The sequence below is a fragment of the Oenanthe melanoleuca genome, chromosome 1A, assembly GCF_029582105.1.
Source record: "Oenanthe melanoleuca isolate GR-GAL-2019-014 chromosome 1A, OMel1.0, whole genome shotgun sequence".
Classification (NCBI taxonomy): domain Eukaryota; kingdom Metazoa; phylum Chordata; class Aves; order Passeriformes; family Muscicapidae; genus Oenanthe; species Oenanthe melanoleuca.
This window is the reverse complement of record NC_079334.1, coordinates 51,122,714-51,146,759: the sequence shown is the minus strand read 5'-3', so window position 1 is coordinate 51,146,759 and position 24,046 is coordinate 51,122,714. Positions and strand designations below refer to the sequence as shown.

Genomic DNA, 24,046 nt, shown 5'->3' with positions numbered 1-24,046 from the left:
AAATAATATTGAACAAAGGCAGGGAAAGGGGAAAGAGCTGAGCTGTTTCTCAGAAAATGCTTTTTCATTGAAAATGCTGAGTTGAAAAAAAAAATAAAGGGAAGGGGAAGAGGCGTTTTTAGGGGAGAGAATGGCAAAATAAGAGGGAGACTGGCAAAATCTGTCAGGAAATGAATCTCCTCTTAGGAAAAATGCTAAAGCTAAAGTTTGGCCACTGGCCAGTTTCCAATTTAAATACCTTTTTGGACTTCAAAGGTCAGTTTAAAGAAATGCTAAACCGAAACAGAACATCTTCATGTTCTTCAGCTCCTCTTTGTGAAAAATCATTCACATAGCTTTGTTTGTTTTAAAAAGAGATTTTAATTTCAAAATGTTCAAGATGGATATAATTCCCCCTCCAGCAATATCTGAAAACCAAAACAAATGAGAAGGGAAGCACTGAGAGTAATTAAAAAAGACAACTGCAAAGGCAGATTTATTTATTCCACATGATATAAAATTGAACCCAGTAGGAACACCAGTATAAACATAATTTGAAGTGTCTGAAATCAGAAAGTCAAATTATTAAAGTCACAATAACAAAAAAGTGCTCTTGAAAATGATCCCTAAATCATACCTGGAATACTACAAAATAAGGCATATAATGGCTATTGCATTGGGTTGCTTATTTAATTTTAAGAATTTACATGATGTGGCCTTAGGCCACTACTAAGTCTCTGGAGATTGGGAGTTCTTATTTGTTATACACACAATTTATGCTTGAAAAGAGGGCAGAGTGAAGTCCTCATATTTTCCTTTTCTTCTTCTTCTTCTTTGTAAAATGATTCTGAAGTGAAATCAATTACTTGAAATCCCCTCCTTCACTGAAAAGAACAGCAATAAGTAAACCAGTTATTAATCAAGCTCATACCACCATTCCTGACCCCAACAAGAGTATTTTTATTGGAACCAGACCCCTAGTATTGGGCATTTCTTCTGAAAGAGAGAATGGTATTTTCTTTTAAAGATGCCCACCTTTATAACTGCCTTTTTTTTTGTTGAAGAACAGAAGTCATTCAGCAAAAAAACATTTCTAGACAAATATGCTTGAAAATATACTTACCTGCCTGGCCTGACTCTTACACAAATGCAGTGCCTGATCTTCAGCTCTTTGTGACTGTACTTGCAGCATGACTAATCATTATTGAGTTATTTGTGGACAAGTTAAACATATCAAAATATCACCTGGTTTGGCACTATATTCAGAAAACACATTAGCAGTCAGAGACAGGGCACATCTTCTTGCCCATTCTTTAAGCATGTATTTTGGTAATTTAATTCCAAAATTTTGGAGTAACAGTATTCTAAGTCCCAAAGGTACCTGGTGCTTTCCAGCTCAAGTGGCAGAATTAGCAGCAGAGTTTCACCAGTTTCACATTAGATCAGTCTGCTCCAACTGACTTTAAATGTCCCACTGACTTACAAGACCCAGCTGTATTTATAGATCATCTTTTCAGAAACTTATTGTGTATAAGAGTTAAAGATACAATTAGACATCTTACCTGAACACTGAAGCATTTTCCATTTCTGCTGAAATTGGTCTCTTAATGCTTTTATTCTATTTACTTTTTCTTGGGTAGGAGGTACATAGATTCCAAAGGAAGGTGTAGAAACACCCACCAACACTTTGGCTACATTTTGCATTAAACTTATCTCTGTGTCCTAATTAGGAAGAAAAATACACCTGTGAACAAAGCTGTCTTTGTTTCAGCAACACTTAAAATATTTTAAAACAAGCTTTCGTAATTAAATTGCTACCACTACTAACAAGAATGAGCAACCTTCCATTTTCAAATAAAAATGTGTACAAATTGAGTTTTTTTCTGAAAAACAAATTATTTTTATCTGTTGTAAAAGTTGTTTCTTTTAAATGGAGAAAGAATCTCACTTTTCCTTTTATGACTGGGTTAAGGACAGAAAATATTATGAGGTTAATGGGAGCATGGAGCTTGCTTACTTCATGCATCATTTACTTTCTATGAGTGGAAAATAGTAATATATTTTGCTTATTCAAGAAATTTAGTCTTTTAGACTTCTCACAGTCTAAATCAGTATTATTTCCTTGCAGAAATTGTATTTGAAATGTTGATGCTATTGTATTTGGAAGACTGTAACACTATTTTGTTTTTAAGAGATAGAAGCATTTTTTTCAAGTATTCTAAAAAGCCATGCACATGCATTAGAAAATTATGACCCTGTTATGGAGCTACCTGCTGAGTATCAATATAAAAGTATCAAATTTTTTTTTTAAACATGTATGCCTAATGTTGTTTTATTGTCTGAGATTAAACTTCAGAATATCAGTAATTATCTCCATTTCATACTCTTAATTAGTAGTATGCAAATGCATTATTTATGGGTACTGCATATCAATGTACAAATTATTTTAGCTTAGACAATTTATGTATCAGCATTGTAAATTAAAACAAATAACATTTGAGAAAACTACAGAATAAATTATGTCAAAATCCACTTAATTGGCAGCTTAATGAATAGCATGGAATTAATTGGGTACTTGATGGGGGAGCAGATTAGAATAAGCATACATTAACAATTTTTTTTTGTTTCTCATTGAAGAAGAACGTGCAAAAGTAATCAAAAGTTACTGTTTCATAGATGACACAGAGAAACTGTGTTATTCACAACCACAGGATGCTGGAGAGCACAAGAGTGTAAACTAAGTTCTTTATGTGATTAGACAAATTCATGGAAGATACACTCACACTGATCACTGCTCTGGATACAGCCTCCAACTCCTAAATTTAGGTATCCTTCAAGTGGTAGCATATGGAAAAATTAGCCTAGGGAAAGTCCCTGGTTTTTTTATCTTCTTTCCTATGCTCTCTACTTGAAACATAAAGCTGGGGTACTCTGGCTCTCAATTATTTGTTATCCCAATTAAGTTCACTTGAAGGATATGTGCCTTTCTGACTTACGTTCTGGAGGCTGGAAGTTGTGTGTGACAAAGTACAGCACTGGGGAGAGGAGAGGAAATTTAGTGGTCTGTTATGAACAGGACAGAGGGCTGCTTTCAATCACATTTGATGGAAAGAGGCCAGATGACTTAACAGACAGGAAGTGCCTCTATTCAGGAGACAACTGAGATGGAAATGGAAGTTGTGGCAAACTACATCTACGGTCCACAGATATAACCACAGGCTTGTGTTCATGCCTCGGCTTCTCCACTGTGCAGGCTGCAACAGCTGCCTACAGCTCGATGTGCAACTGGGCCTTGTCTTGTTCTCAGGAAACAAACCTGGACAGTTGGTGCTGTGAACTCACAAAGGGGTACCAAACACAGGGTAAATACAGCCAGTATTTTCTGCTGTGCATCTTGAAGCAGTTCATACCAGCGTCTCTGCCAGACACTTTGAAAAGTACCATGGCTTAGCACCACCTCTTACCTCAATCACAGCAAAAATTCGAGACTCAGCTAATCCTTGTAGTAAAGCAACAAGCAGAGAAATCCCACTTATTCCAAGGTTCCTGTTTGGTCCAACAGCTATTACTGTTAAGTTTGGTTGATAACTATATGCTACAGGAAGAATGAATCCAAGTACAGCAGAAAAGAAATCATTTCCTTCAGCATCCTTTAACAACAACAACAAACTGGTTAGGACAAATATAAAGCCCCAAATTCCCAAATATAACACAAAACAGAAAGGTGACTCTCAAAAAACTTTTGATTGTCCTAGGAAACAGGACATTGATCTATCTTCCCAGCAATTTTTATATTAAACATGCAGGATTATTCATCTTTTCCTTAGTATCTTTACAGTGTAACTCTGCCTTGCCGAAGATGAACTGCAGTAACTACAGAAGGTTTCCTCAAACCTATGCATTCTAATACACTCTAAAGCTCTGCAAAAGAGTAGTAACCTGGCAAGGGCAAGAAAAGGAAAAATTTTCAAAGTGGAGTAAGGGGTGTAATTCTTAATGTGATATTATACATTTCTAAATATATACTATTATTTCTGTTTAAAAAAATTTTCTCCTATGCTGTTTCCAGAAAGTGAATCTTACCTCTTTCCAGTTTAGAGAAATATAGTCTTTGCAATTGGTCTTTACAGACTGTTCTTTCTCACAGATGTTTATGATAAGCATTTTTCTGTAAATAAAAATCCCACTTGAGTATTTAACCAATTATTTCCCAATGGGATAAAAACGGGATATTTTCTTTCATCATTCTTTAAATACTAATTTGTAATACAGGAGCAAATAATTATTTGTATTAGTACATTCTAAAATGTAAACAATTAAAACTGAAATCCTTTTTATGGTATTTTTAAAAAGATGATTGAAGACTATTGGCAAATTACTTTAAAGAAAAGAGGAGGTGGAAAAAATTATATATAAGAAGACTTTCAATGAGGAGCTCTGCATCAGCAATATGTGCCTCCTGCAGTTATAGGGGAGATAGGACCTATTTAATTAATAATTGCCTTATTTATTACATTGTATTTTCAATAACAATTTCAATTAATACTGAAGGATTATGCTTTAAAACTACCATCAAATGCATGAAATAAATTATTGTCCTAAATGCTATCTTTGAAGATGCATTTGGGGACGTTTTGTATTATGCCTCAAGCTAAGCTTAATAAATGTCAGCTCATGCCTGATTCCTTAGTACAGATTTCATCACACATATAGAAATCCCTTGGGACTGAACCCCCTAATGTAGTGGGAGACCTCACCCATCTTCTGTGTTTGGTATCATCTGCATGTCTCCAACAAATACACAAAGCACTCTGCAGGAAACAAAAATTTACATACATTTATAGGTCTTCTTTTTTTTTTTCAATTAATGTGATTTGTATAAAAGCTTGTGTGTAGATTAGAAGCATTAAAAAGGATGTGTATTGAATTTGGTCCATTAAAAGTAGAAATAAAACATATTTATGACAGCTCAAGGGAACCCCATTTCTTCCACTAAATACTGGGGGGGAAAAACAAATCAATAACTTTTCCCCAGGCCAAAACCAATTGAAATCTGACAAAGAAAGTGTAGGCTAGCACAGCCATCACCTTACAATTTTTTGCCTTTGGAAAGGAAAAAGGTTGTTTCAGGCAGATACACTGGTACCTGGATTACATGTTGAAAATGCTATGTGAGTGGGCATGCTCTAAACCAAGCACTCACATGCTCTAAAACCAAGGTTTCACAGGCAATTTGCCATGTTTGCCACACTTAGGATTTGATTTCAACACATTGTCAAAGGGCTCTAAATGCAAAACATACAAATTCACCTTTGAAATCCCAAACGAACAGAATGTCTTAGTGCAACGGCAGCAGAAAGAGCAGCTGTGGGTGATGCTGCAATTCCATTACACACCTACAAAATACATTTTTCATTCAGAAGCAATGCAGACCATGTCATTTTTTAAGTGTAACAGTGGTATTAATTAATTTTCTACAGAAAGGCCATATTGATTATTGTGCCATAAACTGCACTTATTTCAAAAGTATGGTGCTATACCAGAAGGCAACTGTAAAAATAGCTTTTCCAAGGGAAGGCCATGTTTACTGGGTCTCTAGATAGTCTGCAAACTGTGCAGAAAAAATACACCCTGTGAAAAGGAGGTTGTTCCTGAATATTCTGACTCTTCCTTTAACCAGGCAAGCTATTCTTTTCTGGAAAATACAATTGCTGTATTACTCAGTCAACCCTTCAGTGTTCATCTGTGCTGTGTGCTTTGAACTCTAAATAAAAGCTAAGCAAAAATATGTACTTTCCCTGCTCATTCCTCCTCTTTGTCAGCACAAAAAGTTAGCTTACATCTGCAACTCATTAAAAGTTCTACTTCTTTTTACCAGTAACCATTTTTTAAAATCTATTTATAGGCTCTCCTGGAGTTGTTCACAGTTTGTAATGTCAGAAATTTGTCCCCAGGATTTTCAGATGTCACTTCCAAGAGCAAGATGTCTTAGAAGAAAGAGGCTGTTGTGGTAGTCACTCTTCCTTGCAGGCCTGGTACCTTAAAGAGAACTTTTCACTCCAAGGAAGTGAGTGAAAGTGATTTATTATGATGTAATATTTTTTGTTTTCAGTTCTTCTTCTATGCTTATCCAAGCTTTTACACATAAAATATGAAGATGCACCCTTCTAAGCCTGCCCTCTCTTCAGTCCTGACCTTGCAAGAATCAAAATACTGAACTAGAATTAATTACTTTGTTCAGAATCACAGCATACAGTAGAGCTGTTGAAAACAACACTAGAGTATGTGTGTGCATGCACATGTAAGTCAAAATTTACTGTGTAAACTATGCACATTGAGACAGGAAAAGTACTGACACTTCTTCAGATTTCTTGCTGTTGCTTTCTGGGGCTTGATACAGCAATTTCCCTTAACTGGAAGACTTAATGCCTGGCTCCCTGTAAGTCTGAGAGAAATGAGGAGATTCTTAGGGACTCTGTGACTACCTACAGAAAGTCTGGACAATGAGTTGCCCAAAGATGATTAGAAAGATGGATTGGGATTAACAGCTATCCTTAAACAGTCATTTTCTCATCTTGCACGCTCATTCTCATAGCTAAACACATTCTCGCTGAGATTAGTGGACTTGGGAGATAAATAATAACTAGTATCTGGACAATAATATAGTAGAAGGAAAAAATCAGAGGAATCCAAATCCACTCCTACCCCCAAGACCAAGGCAATATATTTTTACCTCCTTCTTAAGTATTTTATCTAGGATCACAAACATACTGCCAAGAGAGAGCAAAGTTTTGTCATCTTTCACAAGGTCTGCATAAAAGCCACTGTAAAATAAACCATATGAAGAAAAATTAGTTTAGAAGCAATACAGTGTCAGAGGACACTGATAAAGTGCTTTGCAGTTAGTATTAATGGGGTAAATTTTGCCAGTTAGTATTAATGAGGTATATTTTGTATAGGTGCTACACATTGATTCCCAGAAACCTGCTCTAGCAAGAAGATGACAACACCGGTGCCTGACAGTCTTCAGCTCCCTAAAGCTGTCTCCATTCTGCACTGGAAAGAAAATAAAAATGTCTGATGATATTCAGGAAACAGAGTTCTGTCAAAATTAGATGAAGACAAGACAAAAGACTGAGTTTCTCAAATCAGAACAGTATTGGTATTTTTTCCAGCTAAAAGTGAGTACAGAGTTTTAAGACAGCTTCCTAGCAAAATCTCTTTCTAAATTATTACACTTGAATTAGCTGTCCTATCTCTATTGAAAGAGTTATAGAGAAAAAGTATTCTTATTATTTCTTTAAAGGATTTCAGGCTATAAGTGCTATACAACACAAATGTCTATATTTATAAAGGAAGAAATTCTGGCTTAGAGTAGACTAAGGCAAAAAAGATGACCATGGCAGACACAGAACTAGATGACAGTCTGTACAGACACCTCTCATCCTCTGTGGAAAATAAAATAAATAGGACCAACCTGACAAGAGCTTTTATTTCAGTTTTGTCCATTTCCTTCACCAGATGAACATGTTCAGAGAGAAAATGTTCTGAACCTTCACAGCCAGTTGTTGCTGTTTTGATGGGAGGCACTGGAAACTGAATATTTTTCATGTGCAATTCCAAAAACCTGTCTACTTTGACAGTGTCATTGTTGTTAGTTATCTTAGATTCATGTTCTGTGGAGGGATTTGAATTAGCTGTCTTTGAAAAGTGTGATTTGGTACTCAAATTTTGTAAAAATGATGTATCTGGAGAAAAAGAAAGAGAAGTTTCACAGGTATTAGTTTCTAAGCAATGTGTTAATATTTGGATATATTTATTCACAAAATAGAATACATCTGTATTCATAGTAAGCATATTTACTCCTATGCACCAGCTACAATGTTTCCTGACATAGATGTTATTTTTTCAGTGCTACTACATTTGCTTTAATCTAGTGAAATTGTAATAACGCTTATGCCAATATTTTTGACACAGAAAAAAGCATCCTCAAACAAAGATATCAAAGTGCTACTTTTTGGCATGAAGTTTGCCAGTTTCAGAAAGTTCTTTTCAGACCAGCTGAAGACATGACCTCAAATGAAGTCTCCCTGCTTCATCAGTCACTTGATGAATAACTGTTTGATCAATTAGTTTAATCCACTGGTATTAATTTTAATAATTTTCAATTTCTGTATAAATCCATTTTTCAATAACGTTTGCTTGAATGAAAAGAAACTACCTTCATAAGCCAACCATTTCCAGTAGGGTTTATGTGCTGCTCTCACATTTTGAATAGATTCAATAGCACTGAAAAATAAACCAGATTAATAGTATCAGCAATAATGAAAATCATAAGAGGAATCATAACTTACCTCAACAAAAAAAAAAAAAGCAAAACCAAAAAATCCAACTGAAAATAAACAAAATTTATCTCTCAAAAGAATGCAAAACAGAATGAGAGTCAATAGACACATTGCTTGAAAAGATTAGAGTCAAAAAAAGAAAAGTAAAGAACACATACAGCATGAACATACATTTATACATTGAGCAAAATCCCAACCCTGCTGTTGGAGGAAGCACACCTGTATGAGTTCAGGAAAAATGTCTGTCAATGTCTTGCCAAGAGATTTTATCTACACAATGTAAAGATTTAATTAGACTGACTCAAAATCAAGACAATCTGTTCAGGAACTAAGTAAATCACATACCCTCCTATTCTGTGTGTTGAAGTTTCCTTTTTATTATCACTGGTATTTGCAGCACTATGGGCAAACAGTCCCACTGCTTTAGCTATCATACAAACATAATTCAGGTCGCATTAAATCCAGAAGAAATTCCGTGTACTTGCAGATTATTTGTAAGGTGTTCAGGAGCTGGACTGATATATTGGCTAAGTATGTAATCAACTCTCTGTGACATAGGATGATAGCAATCTGAAATACCACAGCTGGTAGAGAAGAAAATGAGGACACAGGGGGCTTATGGGATGTGCTAGGAGCAAAATAACCAGTTTTGCTCCATCAGTTTACCTAATGCAACCCAGCCCACATATATCCATATATTCCCTGACTGATCCAAGCTCTGAGTTTTAACTAACACAGTCAACTGGGAGGTGTTGCCACCAAAGTGCATGAGAAGCATTTCTGCTAGAAAGAAAACAGGACAGCTACAGAGCTGGGAGAAAGATGGAGGACAGAACATGGAGATGTGGAGGAGGTAGTGCAGACAGGTAGAGAGAGACACTCTTTAGATGTGGAACCGATTCAGGCCCAAGGTTCAGAATGCTTTACTAGGTCAGATTCCACCACTGTACAAACACAGTCTTAGTGTCTCTAAAAAGAAGTTAGACTTGAAATTTAATTATCTTGGTACAACTCTACATGGTCAGGTGCTTTTGCACCCCAGGCCTCAATGATCCAAATTCCAGAAACACAAGTATTCATCAAGACTGGCTCTGCATAGCATCAACTCTCACTGATTAGAGAAAGGTTTGCCCAAACTATACTGTACTATAGTGACTGAAATGGCTCTGGGGTCTGAAGCACTAATCCTTGCAGTTGCATACATTCCCAAATACTGGCTGTAGTTAGCTGGTATTACCTTGATTACAGCAGGATTATCTAAACCCTGAGTGAGATGAATTTCCATAACAAGGATAACTAGGTCTAAGGACAAAATGGCTTATGCTATAATATCTCACAACTTGAAATAATTTCACAAACAAAAGTATAGAAACCTTGGATGACTTTTTAAAAATGCAAGTTACCTAAAGTAGAAAATAATATATTATAAACTACCATATTAAAACCTTACTTCAGCAAAATGTTCAAAGCATGTATGTTTTTAGTCTCTTTAAACAAAACTTAGTTTGTTCTAAAATTTGTTATATGCTTACCTTAGACAAGGTGCCATTTCTCCAGTTACTTGAGGTACAGGATCTCCAAGCAAAGTTTTTACAGTCATGCATACTGATTCACCCAATGATTTCAAATGGTATCCACCCTAAAAAGTATTTTGTGTCAACTAAGGGACAAGTACTTTTAACATCTCTCTGAATTTCAATACAGAAAATAAACGATCCTTTTGAAATATATATATATACATATATATATATGTATATATATATATATATCTAAGTCAAGGATTTTTCAATATGAAAACAGTAAGTTAGAGGACACCTGCTGAACTTCACTGGCATCTCATGATTGAACTCATATTGTCATAGTTCAAGTAAATTCAGAAATCTGTCATTACTTTGCCATAAAAACACACTCCTTCTCCATTCCCATCTTCAACAATCTTTGAGGAAGATTCCTTAGAAGGCAAAACTTATCACTGTCCTCTAAAATGGCTGTACAAGAGAAATCTCCCACAGCCTGACACATTTAAGATGTGGCCACCTAGGAGTTTGGCAGAATTTGGAGAACAAGATAGATTTAAGACTGCTAGGTGACATGCAGGAAGCCAATTATCACCTGTGGACCAGTCACACCATCTGTGGTAGGAATGAATGCTTATTTGCACTTCAGCTAATAGACAAAAATATCTATAATAACCTGCTAGAAAGAAAGATAATGGAAGAAAGGTCATGCAAAACAAGAGGTCAAGTGGATCAATTAATAAACAGTTCAGTCTTGAAGACCTTGTTGGCAGCAATATTTCCACATACTTGAAAAGCCATTATTTTTCCAACATGCAGTAGAAATAGGGAGTTGAAGTCTAGATTTCAAAAGGAGAAAAAAATTTTAAGTGTTTAAAAAAAGAATATAGAAGAGCTCCTGAAGAGCCTGCATACAGTCATTAAATCAAAAAGAGGGAATTTTCTAAGTGCTCCATTACTAAGTAACAGTATATTTAGGTTAAAGGTTTTATAAAGTCTCCTGGAATAAGATACATTTGTAAAAACACTGGTAATACAGCCTATTCACTAAATACATTTTAGTAAGTTTGGGATTGTCAAGAGCAGTAGACAAATCACTATTCACAAGAATTGAGCAGATTTGTGGAAGATACGTTTTTTGATTGATGAGCATATGGCTCCTTTGTTTTAAAACTCTGAAGTGTAAGAGTGCTGTCAAATCTTAGCCATTTTTGCATTCCTGGTACTCAAAAGATAAAGCTAGGAAGCAAAACTTCTTAACAAAATAATTTATTTTTTATTTGCCCTAAATGGCTCTAGTACAAAGACCTTTCCCCTGGGAGTACATTTCAAAAGTCTTTACCTCTAGGATGACACACAGCTTTCCATTAGCTAACTGCATCAGGAAATGGGTAAGTTGGGCAAAAACCTCAGGAGTGGCATTCATCTGACCCTAAACCAAAGAAAAAAATTAGAGATGACACTTTGATTCAAAAACACTGGTAAGAAATCCAAACAAATAATCTGAAATACCCAAATCTGAGATGGAATACTAGAATACTTGCCTCTCATTATATCAAAGAAAAGGCTGAATCAACTGCATTTAAGGAAGGTGAAAAAAAACAACACAGTAATTACACATATGGGATAATCTGTCTTTACATGTCTTGTTGTAATGTTTAATGAACTTGGGTCAGCCTAAAGACTCAAGCATGTATTTTTACCTTGATCAAAGTGAATTTTATTTAGCAATCACAGGACATGAAAACAGCAGGAATATTTTCCTAATAGATTCATGACTGACAACACAAGGACCACACGTTACTTACTTCAGGGTCACCAATTCCAGAATCATATCCAGAGGAGACAATAACCAGTTCAGGATCAAACTGTTATAAAAGAGAGACAGTTGTAGCACATATTTATGTCCTCTTTTCAATTTTGAATAGGATTTCCACTGTACCATGATCAGCTTTTATTTCAATTAGAACATGAACACAAATAAGGATTCTCCTTGAATACATTACCCTTTTACACTATTTTTGTTTCTGCTGGAGAAGTTGCAGATGATTATGTTTAATATTTAAAAGCTAAAATTCCATAAATACTATTCAGTTCATCAGCGCAACAGCATACTAGCAGAATAAATGTATTAACTGTGCTACTGACAATTACTGCATTTCTGTAAAATATTTAATAGTACCTTAAGAAACACTTAGGAAGTACTCTCTGGCAGTAAAAATTACCTCAAAAGCCGTTGGAAGCAACACATGGAAAAACGCAGCAAGATAATCTGAATTTCCCATCCCAACCTGAAAAATATGAGAATATAAGAAAAAATATGAGAGGTCATGTTTTCCAGTTAGAATGACAAATTTTCTAAGGTTCTTCAAGCCTTTAGGGAAAGATAGGAAAAGATGAGGGAATCTTATGAAGTACAGTAAAACCTCCTCTATTTAAGTAAAGTGCATAAATATCCACCATTTTTAATCTTAATGAGCTTCAGTTCTCTGGTAAACAAGCATGGATGTAACCATCTCCTGAAACACTTTTTGATTTGATGACTAGGCAAGATATTCAAGTAAAAATGAGTGTGTAAGTTTTTATCTCCCTTTTATTTTTCAAATATTATCACATTCTGAGACACATTTTTCCAGCAGACATTCTCCTGACAGGAAGAATATACACTGTGTAAGAAATTTGTCCAGCAAGTGAAGCAGTGCACTTACTCAGAAAGTGTTACCTAAAGGATGAGATACAAAGCTATTGCACTTGCTTTGTTGTGCTATAAACAATATTTACCTTATTCCAAGGCAAATTTATGTTAAAACCTTTTCCTTTTCCTAGACCCACAGCATCATAATCGGATTCTCTGAGTGATGGCCAGAATTCCTGATGTTCATAGCGATGCCAAGAAAAGTACAAAACACTGAAAATAAAAAAAATAATAAAAATTGTGAAAATGACTTTATATCCTGAACCTGGTGACTCCATTGCCTGAAAGCAAGAAAACCATCCTATCCTTTCTATTTAGTTCTCTCAAAGGATTTAGACTGTGAAAATTGACACAGTAGGTCCTATGCCAAAATTAACCTAAAAATTAACATGCTAAAAATATCTTGTAAGCATGCACTTCATACAGATAAATACAATGAATTTTCAGAACAGCAGACTTGTTTCTAGAACCTACTTATGTTGCTTAAAAAAAATAAAAAATAAAGCTCATGTATTTTATTCAACTACTATTTGAAGACTTTAACTGGGAGATTCATGAACAGAGAATAGATGTACTACCTGAGTAGTGGCAAACCAAGGTAACCATATTGCTTATTTTGTCTGTTATTCTTGCATTTTACTTGGATTTAGATATTTCCTTTTATTTTAAACAAATGAGAAATAGACTAAAATAGCATGGTGAATGTTTTGCAAGATTCTAGTTTTAGAAATTTAAGAAATCTTATTCTCTACAAATGCAATCTTTAAACAGCTGACATTAAAGAAGAAAAAAAAAATCCATCAAACCTTGGATCTTCTTCAAATATATACTGGGTTCCTTGCCCATGGTGCACATCCCAGTCAACAATTAAGATTCTGTACAGATCAGTAAAAAAAAAACATTCAGAGGAAGAGCCACAGCATCTTAATCTACAGAAGGTATAAATGAAAAATGTTTTTCTGAACCAAAAGGAACATGACACCCAGAAAGCTCTAGACATTAATCTAAACTAGTACAATGTCAAACTGTTGTTTACATATGAAAAGCTTTTCTAGTCAACCATGAACTTACCTCTGCAGACCATATTTCAGTTTTGCGTATTCTGCTGCAATAGCAACGTTGTTGAACAAACAGAACCCGTTAGCTGCATTTCTCTGGCTGTGGTGACCTGGAGGTCTGAACCAAAATTTTATAAATTATTCAGAACAAAGGAAATTCTGCTAAGTGAAAACGTCCTCACGTATTTTCTTACCTGACTAGCGCCATTCCATTGCGCACTTTTCCTGACATCACAGCGTCCACCAGCTGCAAAGTTGCTCCTACTGCTAGTCTGGCACAGCGGTAAGTGCTCTAAGAAAGAGAAACTCATCAGCTTAGACAAGGCACACATGACACTTTAGCATCCAAACAGCAAACTGTCTGGACATAATTATACCCCACTGAAGCTACACAGGTTCCAATGTGCTTTCCCCTATGATTACCAGTGATCACCATGCTCTTTATAAGGAGGTTCTCTGTGGAGCAGTTAAAAAATGTGAGATGGATGTATTGAGTGGAATAACATGGCACCTTTGAAAATAAGGAATCAAACCCTATAGAAACATAACATAACATAACATAACATAAAACACTTCATGGCACAACATTTAAGAACAATTGTTAACAAAATGTGATTTGCAGGCCACTAATGGTCTACAGTGACATTATGTGACAAAAGTAGAGCTAAAATTTGAGTAGTGCATTATCCTGATGTGATACAATTACAAAATAGATGACAGGACACTTAACCAATTTAAATTATAAAAAACTAGAACCAGATAATGAGAATACAATAAATAAATGTGAGAAAACATCAGTAGCAAAAATTGTATTTTTAATCTCCCCCTTCTTAGAAAAATGCCATTCAGATGCAGTAACAGAAATAGTTGTAACTCCCAATGGAGGAAGCAGTTTAACTTACACACCGGATGAAAGAAAAAAGCATCATAATTTTCAGAGACCCTTTTCAGCTCCTCCTCATTCATTGTCTGAGTGCTTTTTGCCACTTCCAAGTGCTCTAAACTGCAGGAAGAGAGAGATTAACATAACACTTAAGCAAACAACTAAAATTATTTTTTAGAAGTTTACTTGTATTCTTATGCATAAATCAGCATTCATTGCTTAAGACCCCACAAGTGAGAATGTATATTTAGTGGAATAGCAGATTCATAATTCAGCACCTATGCCATACTCAACATTGTGACACATTTTCCACTGAAATTAATGGAAGCCATTGAATTTTGGAACACTCTTTTGAAATGGATCAAAATATAATCTGGAGATACGAGATCTATTGTTTCACTGAATTAATCTGAATGAAAGTTAAGTTTCAGACCTGTGAACCAGCAGGATCTCCTCCTCACTTCCTTCTCTGGCAGGCACATGAACACATCTTTCCACAAGATGGTAACTTCTAAGCTGCTCATAGGAGGATGAAAGTCTTTCTGGCACTTCAATATCACAAATGGGGCTATAAGTAAGCAATAATTATATTACTATAATACTATACCAGCACAGGTTACTAATATACTTCATAAAGCCTCACTTTTAACTCCTAATTTTAAGAAAATCCATTACTTGAAGAGAGAGATACATGAAAGAAAAAATGAAAAAAACAATCTTTAACTATTTTCTGTTTTGGAACTGAGTCAGAAATTGATTCTAAAATATATAAGCAAAAAATCATCTTAAAAAAACCCAAACAATCAATACAATAGCATCATTTTTTGTTTCCTCTCTCACTGATAAAAAGTTGCAATGCTTAACTACAGACACGGGAATGCTGCAATTAAAAGCTGTAGGTTACAATGAAGGTGAACAGAGGAGAAGCAACAATGGGAGAGAAGACAACAATGGATTGTTACTCTGAGCACTGCAAAGAAACTCCTCTAATTTATGCATATTTTAGTAATATACCAATTTCTAACTGAATGTAATTGACATGTTTCAGCTGAGTGAGTATATCTACATACTTTTCCAAGGTCAATGATACTTTAATGTTACAAACAATTTAATTAACTTAAAACGCATTATTTAGGGGGCTACTCAAATGCCTCATCCGAACACCTCTTGTTTAGACCTCCCAGACAGGACGCCTGCAGCCTCTCAAATCCAGTTTCAGATAATCATTACATTATCTAGATACAAACTGTGAATAAAATATTTTTTTCCTCCTAAAGGAAAAAATATCTATTTACGCAGAAAAGATGGGAAGTATCACGAGATACTTCCTATTGCATTTACAAAAAATGCATTTATTTTGGTAGTGCTCTCATGAGTCCTAATAAGAATCTATTAATAAAAATAACAGCAGTGACTTACTCATTCCAAAGCAGTTTGTGAGTGGTCATCTCCTCATCATAAATCAGCGCTGTTCCTGAAGCCATTGCTACAACTAAGTAGGAAAAAAACCCCAAGACACGTATTTCACATCAGAAACAAATTTAAACCAGTTACTGTTACACTAGGTAGTGATAATGTAAGTACAGAGTGTACCTGCAGGAGTTTTGTACTTCAGACTTTGTACTTACAGAACGAAATCAAAGAGAAATATTAAGGACTTTAAAACATCAAGGACTTTAAAACATCAGATTCTGACAAAACCCCACCCACCGAACTGGGTGCGGGCAGGCAGGACTCTCACTGGCCGAGTGCTGGAGAGCTGGGCTCTGAGCACCCGGCGGGCCGCTCCAGCAGCGGCGGCTCCGAGCACAGGCCGCTCCTCCCTCCCTCCCTCACACACACACTCACCTGTGCCCCAGGCCGAGCAGTGCGGGCAGAACTTGACCTACAAAGCCACAAAGTACGGACAACAGGATGTCATACACCACGCGCAGAACAGTTACAGGGATCTGTTTGGTTTAGAACTTTATCGGTCTTTCAAAAGCCCCAGAGAGACCCTGAAGAGAGACAGAGAAGGCGACGGGCAGACAGCGGATGCGAGCGCACTGCCGGCCGCGGGGCCGCGTACCTGAGCTCCGGGCACGCTGCGCTCCGCCGCTCGCGCCCCGCCCCGCCTGGCAGCCCCCGGCACAGCCTGCAGGCCCGGCACAGCCCGGCACAGCCCGGCAGCCTCTCACGGATCCTCGCCGGCCCGTGCCGGCCCTTCCGAGGGCGGGGAGGCGGGGAGGCGGCGCGCCCCGGGCCTGGCTGTGGGCGTGCCGGGCGCGCGGTTTGAATGGCGCTGCGGGAGCGCCGCGGCCGCGCTGCCGAACCGAGCCGGGCCGGGCCGGGCCGAGCCCGGGAAGTCCTGCAGCTGGAAGGGTTTCAGCGTGGACCTGGCCCAAGAGCAAACCAACCCACAGCCCAGGCTGTGTGGCATCCCTGACACAATGAAAATTAAAGTAAGAAACTGGATTAAAGGGATGACTCCTCCATTCGCACAGAGTGACGTGGCCCGGGCGCTGCTGCCTCTCCGATGTCCCGGGGTGTACCCGTGTGTGTACACAGCCGCTTAGATTATTGACCGCTTTCTTCATCAGTTTCTACCAGTTTCCCAATTCGTGGTAAAAAGTGATGGGACAGGTGTCATCACATTCAATAACATGATAAAAACCTGCTTCTTTGGGGAATGTATCCGAAAGCCAGATCATTACAGGTTTGAATTTTACAAATCTACTGCCCATAAACGTCCCCGTATTTGTTTCAAGAAAATATAATAATAGACACTGTCTTATTAAAATAGTTTCTAATTTATGTATTACCACCTGTTACTGTATTTATTATACACATTTATAAAACTAAAATTAAATCAAGTTCTGTCCATCTTCACGTAGTCCTTAATGTCCGTGTATTGCACTGACCATGAGGATGCTAATCATGTGCCTGCTGAAATATTTTTTTTCCAATATTTTGACTCAGTTCCCTGCAGACCATTTGGAGAACGGGTAAATTTTATAAATTAACTTTTGTAATGTGTCTGAAAATGAAAAGGGACTTTTCAGTAGCAAGGATCTGATTTATGACACCCAGTAACCAAATCTTCTTGTGACTGGGGCCAGCTATCCCATGTTTAGTCACTTATTCTCTTTATTCCGCTCTGATTCCGACAAAAGCAACCAGCAGAGGGCTGCCTCCTTTCAAAATACTCCAACGGGAGACAATGAGGTGGATTCATGAAACATTAGGCAAGGGAAAGTTTAGGTAACCGGAGAAAATGGTAGAGTGGTTGGTATAGACAAATACATTAAAAGTAGTCAGCTGGATTTGAAACTGGTTTATGCTGGTTTTTGCACATATTACAATTTTTTAAAGTCATAATTGAAAGAAACATAGCTGTCCAAGTTCAAACAGGATGAGAGTAGCTGTAACACTACCAAAAAGGAAGCCTGATAACACTGGGGTTTGAGTTCAACTTACAATACAATTTAAAAGGAAATTAAAGCTTTATATTCAACTTATAATACATTCCTATTTACAAGATAGGTTTGGTATGAGAAGCATAATCATCTTTTTACAAATTATATGATAAATATTTACAAGCATTTATGGTATCTCCACTTCTGAGTGGCCAAAGTCAGCTGGGAGTCCTTCCTCTGCCAGCGATAAACCTGTTTTACTAAAATGATGCCCTCTTCAATATTCCCCACAAGGAGATACACCGTGGGACGGTGGGTTGGAGTCATCCTCTCTATACATTTTTCATTAATTAACAGCCACTGTTCTATCATACTCTGAGTTTCATAGGGCAAGAGTGAGCCCTGGGTAATGAATTCCACCTGGCATTCGATGTTATACTCTTGGTCCTCAGATGCTGTTCTCTTCTTGGACAGCTTTACTTTCACTGCTAAGGAAAAAGGAAAAGGAAATGCAAGTCAGACCATTTCCCAAATGCAGTAAGAAAGAGTACCAGTGAAAACAGGAAAATTCCTTGAAAATGTGATCATAATTTATGCTGACAGAGTATGGCGAGGCCTTTTCCAGCAGAAGTTTAAAATATTTTTGAAAAATAGATTTTTCCATTTAATAAGTTGACTAGGAAAAAAATTTTCTCTAGTGTAATTTATTTTTACCATCATCATGTTATGTCAGATTTTGGGTGATCACATATTGTAAGCTGTTGGTCTTGTTCTTGGATCACAAAACTACCCAGCAATCGCCCAAGCAATTTTCCTGAAACTCACCTAGTCCATATGTGGAATCCCTAAGCAAAAATAGCCTGCTGATATCACCCTTTTAGATATTACCTTTTCATTACAGGCATCCACCTACTCCACTTTACTCCATCAACACTTTTTAGCATGGCATTTGTCTGTATTTCTTGATCTAATGCTAGCCAAAGTTACTGAAAGTCTTTGCACTGCCAACAAAGGGCTTTCCAGGAAGTCTCTAGGGCAAACTGCAGTCATCAGTCCAACAAGACAACAGGAGGTAAGAATTCCTTTTACTGATATGATCTTCTGAGTCTCCTTCTCAGTAAGTTAGGCATTGCAAAAAACTCGTTCACAACACCATATACTGGTAAAACACCAAAGCTTGACTTTCAGTTTAAATGCTAATAAGAGGCGAACTTGCTTATTTGGCTGTTTTTGGCAGAAAAATTTTCCATAAAGCATGTTGTAGCCAACTCGACCAGAACACCTATCTGCTTGGAAAACAGATCATTAATAACTCTTACATGCACAATAAATCCTCCTTATATTTAGATTAGAAATAACTTATTCTGAAAACCAACCTAAAGCTAAGTCAGCAGCCGAACTCTTAATCCTTTGAAATCCCTGCATAAACTGTCACTAATTGTAATCCTACTTTTAAAGCATTTAGAAGAAGAGTTGTTAGTCTCTTTAACACCAGGTACATTAGCAAGGACTTACCAAAGTTACTGTCACAGAAAACTTCAAGAACTCTTTTGTGTGTAAAGAATTCCTCCACTGTTGGGCAGGTCTGGCAGGTAGGCTTTGGTAGGACTGATAAGAAAATACAAAGCCTCATTGTTATCTTTTAGAATAATTTGTTTTAATTTTCTGCTGTCAAAGCTGAGAACCCCCTGTTTAACCACAGGGATGACAGACAAAACACACATCAAATACAGGGCCAGTGATAATAGGTAAAAAGTCAACACACTTCTCTGAAAACAAGGCTTGAGATGAAAAGCAGTTTCATTTTCCATGCACATTCAGCCCTTGTGCAGACTGACAAGATCAATTATTGGCAACAAATAAAGTAACAAATACAGAATCATTTTTAACACAAGTACAGTGGGTGGTAAGGGGTTAAGTGGCTGATTGTGTCAGTCATTGTGGCTTCAGCTGCACTAAGCCTGTGAGTTTGGGTGTGCTAGCAGCAACTTAATCTTACCCTTTTCCATAGAGTTAGTAAGTGTGAGTGCATTTGAAGATTTAAACCTTAATGCCAAGATAGCTCATGTTTCTTTAAGGAAAACCAGATAAAATCATCCCAGTTTTCCTAAGCTAATCTGAGAACCAGCTTCTCATATATATAAATGCATCTGTGATAATGGTCATTGATAAGTCTATAAAGAGACCACAGTTCAAACATGGTGTGCTGCTGTGTGTATGACTGCCAACAGCTGTGCAGGGTGATAATTGCCTCCCTCCACCATCACAGCATAGCCTGCTGCACTGCTCTATCTGCACTGGAGGTCTGCTGCAGCTGGCACTGCCAGCACTCCCACTGCCACCCACCTGCACGCACATGTGAAGCAGTAAAGCAGGACTTGCTGCATTTACAAAATCACAGAACGTCTGGGAACAGTGTCCCTGTGTCTCCTTGATTCCCAGGAGCACAGGCTATGGCCACCCTCCCCCCTGCCATCCTCGGGTACCTTTATGCAGGTATTTATATTCCTTAGTAAGAGGTGCCAGGCACACGTCCTCGTCTCCAGGGAATCGATCGCAGTCCAGGCTGGCAGGCCAGGGCTGTCCGTGGCAGAGGAGCACGGGGGCACAGCTCTCTCGGACAGCAGCACACATACTCCTACAAGGAAGGATGAACCTGTAGCAGGAGGAAATACCAGGCTGTCACAGTGATAACAGAAACTATTGCAACAGTGATTCCTGTGCAAAGTACATAATCTTGGCTGACGTTTAACATCCTTCAATAATAATATAATTCCAGGAGCAGCAGCTCTGCAAATTATGCAAGTGGTCTGTGTATGGAATGAGCTTACAATATTTAGTTATGATTTTAAAAATGCCTTTATGACAACCTGAGAACAGCTCCAGTCTGAGCCTGACTATTCACTGTAGGTGCTTCAACTCTAAATGAATAAGAATAAAGTTCAACTGTAACAAAATAAAACATTACATCCTTTGAAAACACCATTCAAATTCCCAAGGCAAATTAAAGTGGAACAAGTTTTCAGTACTTTTTTCCTGATGAATACAAGAAATCTAACAGAATTACTTCAGAAAAAGTGGAGCTCACCTTTAGATTACGATAAACATGCATTTGGTTTCATTCCTGTTCTGGCAAATAAAGGCTGGAGTTTTGTACTGTGCTGCAATACTTACGTATCTAAACAGATGGGTGCAAACAGGGAGCACAGGAACGTCCCCACGTGAGGGTGACACTCTGTGTGTACAAGGTGCTGCCAGGTGGTGGATTTCAGGATAACCTCTGCCATGCTTGTGTGTCCCATCAGGTTGGGAAGTCTCATTTCAGAGTATCCAATCTGGTGGCACATGCCCATCTCCTTGGGTATCACTACGCATTTCGTGGATAATCCAATGTCCAAGCCTGTTGCCAGTCTTAGGAAACCATTCACAGCAAAAAACAGTATTTTAGCAGTCAATAACATCTTCCAGTGACTCCTGGGCTGCTGAGCAGGGAGCTGTCAAACCACTCAAGTGCAGAGGCATGCTGAAAACCTTGTGGCTTATATATCCCAAGAGCTTAATGAACTGTTGATTATCAACTGCTTATCAAATCACTCGAGACAAGACCAGGTCTTATTGCCTAATCAAGGGATTGTTGTGACAGCCAGGGAGGTGGAGAAGAAGTATAGATGTATGTTCCCCAAGGACACCAATTTGGAACTGCCTTTCGCATGTCCCATGGTGTCAGTGGCTGCAGCATGGTATGAAGCATATTAAATTTTGACACCTGGAAGGTTCACTATGTGCTTTCAAACACAAATTAAGAGATCCCCCAGAAACGGGGCTGGGCAGACATGCTGTCTCCTGGGGCTTCTGTGTCTCCTTTGTTTTCAGATGCTGCTGACATGACAGGAAAAAACAGCCCAGATTGACTTATCAAGTGAAAATGTTTTGCCTGTGCTAATGGCCCATGTCTCTTCCACTGTTTTACAATGTAAAAGAGGCACTTTCTTTTGTCAAGCACTATAAAGAGGCAGACGTCTGCTATTAACCAAGTATTTTGACTGGAAATTTGGATCCCTATTCTGTGACATGCTAAAGGCCCCCACTTCTAATAATTTTAATAGATACCTGAAAATACAGAATTGAATTTGTAGCACTCTTGGGACTATCAGTAAAAAAGCAGTTACACATTTTTATTATTTTGAATGAAGCTGTCTACATTTAAAAATGCTCAAATAATGCAGCATTTCAACTCTTTATTAATAAATTAAAATGACATTAAGGTGTATGGAAGCAAATGATACCAGATTTATCATTTTCTGTTCATAGCACCAAAAAATAGTGTTATCACTGTTAGTACAGCTTTTGCTATAGAGAAGTTGGGAACCAATTAAGATGAAAGAGGATCTGAGTAATGCATAGCTTACCTATTATGAATAGAAAAGTTTGATTATGAGTTTTAAAAGCTGAAGATCTAAACGAAGCATTTTGTGGAGATCTTTTTATTTGATGAAAATGTTTTTTTCCAATTAGTTTTGGGTGTTAATTTTTTATTTCCACATCTGGTTACATGATTTATTAGAGAAGTGTTTAGCTATTAATAATTTGTAGGTCAATCTACTGTAAAATATGTGTCTTGGATATTAGGCTAAAATAAGTGCATTCTTAATAAGTGTTTCATCTGGTATTACTGATGCTTGATTGAAATAAATTTTTTCAGAAACTATAGCTTTTTCTGCTTCTAGCAGATGTAGCACACTTAGACAATGCATCATACATAATTTACATGTTTACACTTAAAGGTTAGGCTACTAATCCTAGCATCTTTGAAAGTAAAGACAACCTTCTACTGAATCTTCCTGAGCTGCCTTCTTTACTCTAAGCTACTAGTAAAATTACAGTAGCTGTTTAAATAAGTAGAAAAAAATGACAGCATGCAAGGTCCCAGGAACCAAAAATTTATTTAAAACAACTGTCAGTTTTTCTTCTCATGCCTTTTGCCAGAATTGTGGTTTTTTCCCAGCAAATGTGGTTTCTCTTTTTTATTTGTTACCTCAAAGCAGAGGAACTGAATACCTAACTAGGCTGACTTAGGCCTGATTATAGCTTCCCTTTGACAGGTGCTCCATGTTTTTCTTAAGAAGTTAGAGCCTTCAGGAAAAATCCCATCCTTGCTAAATCTGTGTCTGCAGGCCACACTTTCACACAGCTGCCCTTGTTACCATTTTGCAGTGAAACTTCACTAAGTAGCTTAATCCAAGGAAAGGCAGGTCCAAGCCAAACACAGCCGTTTGTCTTGTAATTTTATGAAATTAATCAAATTCCTGTCTCCAGTGATATTCTTCTGTAACACTTCTCTCATCTGATCACTATCTGAAAGTAGTCTCTGGTGAAAGAAGCCTTTCTCGTGCATGTGGACCACGGTATTATGTGCCCATTTCTAAATGGTATAAAACATAGAGTAAGAAAGAGTACTTGGTCTCTCAGTTATTTAGATGTTTTTCTCTGTGTTTTTCTCAGTGACTTTCTCACAACCTACAAGAAAACCAGATTCATCTCAAAATCTGACTCAGTGTTGTTACTGCAGCGAATGAGGGGTTGCTGAGTCTCCAGCTGTGCCCTTAGTGCTGCTGTGCAGGAGGAGCTGCTGGGCCCCTTCCCACACCTCAAAGCAGCCCATGCCAGGCCTGTGCTGGGCTGAGCTCTGCCTGTACCCAAAACCTTGTGTTCTGGCCTGTGAGCCAGTGGGGCTGATTTGAGAGATCCCCTGAATCACGACTGATGGACAGAACAGAAGCAAGCATAACAAGAGTGTGTGAGTCAAAGATCATCTAATAAGAGCTAATACCTATCCTGGCAAACTTAGTCTCCATAGGAACTGTCTGAGAAATAAATAATTGCGTATCTCTAAGTCACTTTCCTGCCAGGCTTCCCAGGGAGTAGGTCATTTATGAGCCACTGTGGAGCCTGCTTTAAAGTTCCTTTAAAGGCATCCAACTATCTTTTGATGTTTTGCTTTTGGAGAGCTGACTTTTGGTAGACTCAAGGGCTGAAGAATTGTCACCAGTTTCAAGAGAAAAATGTGCCTAAATGCTATTGCTGGACTCATGACTGTACTGGATCCAAGGGTGGTTCTGAAGTGAGATCATTATCCATAATTCAGTAATTTTTGATAGCCATCTTCTGTCAGGA

General features: G+C 37.5%; 2 protein-coding genes across 4 annotated transcripts; both read right to left on the bottom strand.

Annotated features, from left to right (window-relative positions):
• Positions 1–448: 448 nt before the first annotated feature.
• On the bottom strand, positions 449–16,670 carry HDAC10 (histone deacetylase 10). Of its 3 annotated transcripts, none has more exons than XM_056482534.1 (21): positions 16,546–16,670; positions 15,897–15,969; positions 14,911–15,045; positions 14,501–14,597; positions 13,789–13,886; positions 13,608–13,712; positions 13,343–13,411; positions 12,623–12,749; positions 12,067–12,132; positions 11,650–11,709; positions 11,184–11,273; positions 9,857–9,963; positions 8,201–8,268; positions 7,457–7,727; positions 6,713–6,803; positions 5,290–5,375; positions 4,737–4,790; positions 4,063–4,147; positions 3,444–3,629; positions 1,542–1,701; positions 449–863 (listed from the first exon to the last, which is right to left on the bottom strand). In XM_056482534.1, exons 2-21 carry the CDS (start codon positions 15,959–15,961, stop codon positions 838–840), a joined length of 2,046 nt encoding a protein of 681 aa, XP_056338509.1. In that variant the 5' UTR covers positions 15,962–15,969; positions 16,546–16,670; the 3' UTR covers positions 449–837. The 3 variants fall into 3 exon arrangements, with proteins under 3 accessions (XP_056338509.1, XP_056338507.1, XP_056338508.1); XM_056482532.1 differs by lacking the exon at positions 16,546–16,670 and adding an exon at positions 16,326–16,535; XM_056482533.1 differs by lacking the exons at positions 15,897–15,969; positions 16,546–16,670 and having other exon boundaries at positions 14,497–14,597; positions 14,911–15,000.
• A 1,105-nt stretch (positions 16,671–17,775) lies between these two features.
• LOC130248644 (secreted frizzled-related protein 2-like) lies at positions 17,776–21,384 on the bottom strand. Its single transcript, XM_056482538.1, has 4 exons — positions 21,047–21,384; positions 20,359–20,528; positions 19,388–19,480; positions 17,776–18,360 (listed from the first exon to the last, which is right to left on the bottom strand). Exons 1-4 carry the CDS (start codon positions 21,331–21,333, stop codon positions 18,050–18,052), a joined length of 861 nt encoding a protein of 286 aa, XP_056338513.1. The 5' UTR covers positions 21,334–21,384; the 3' UTR covers positions 17,776–18,049.
• Positions 21,385–24,046: the final 2,662 nt, after the last annotated feature.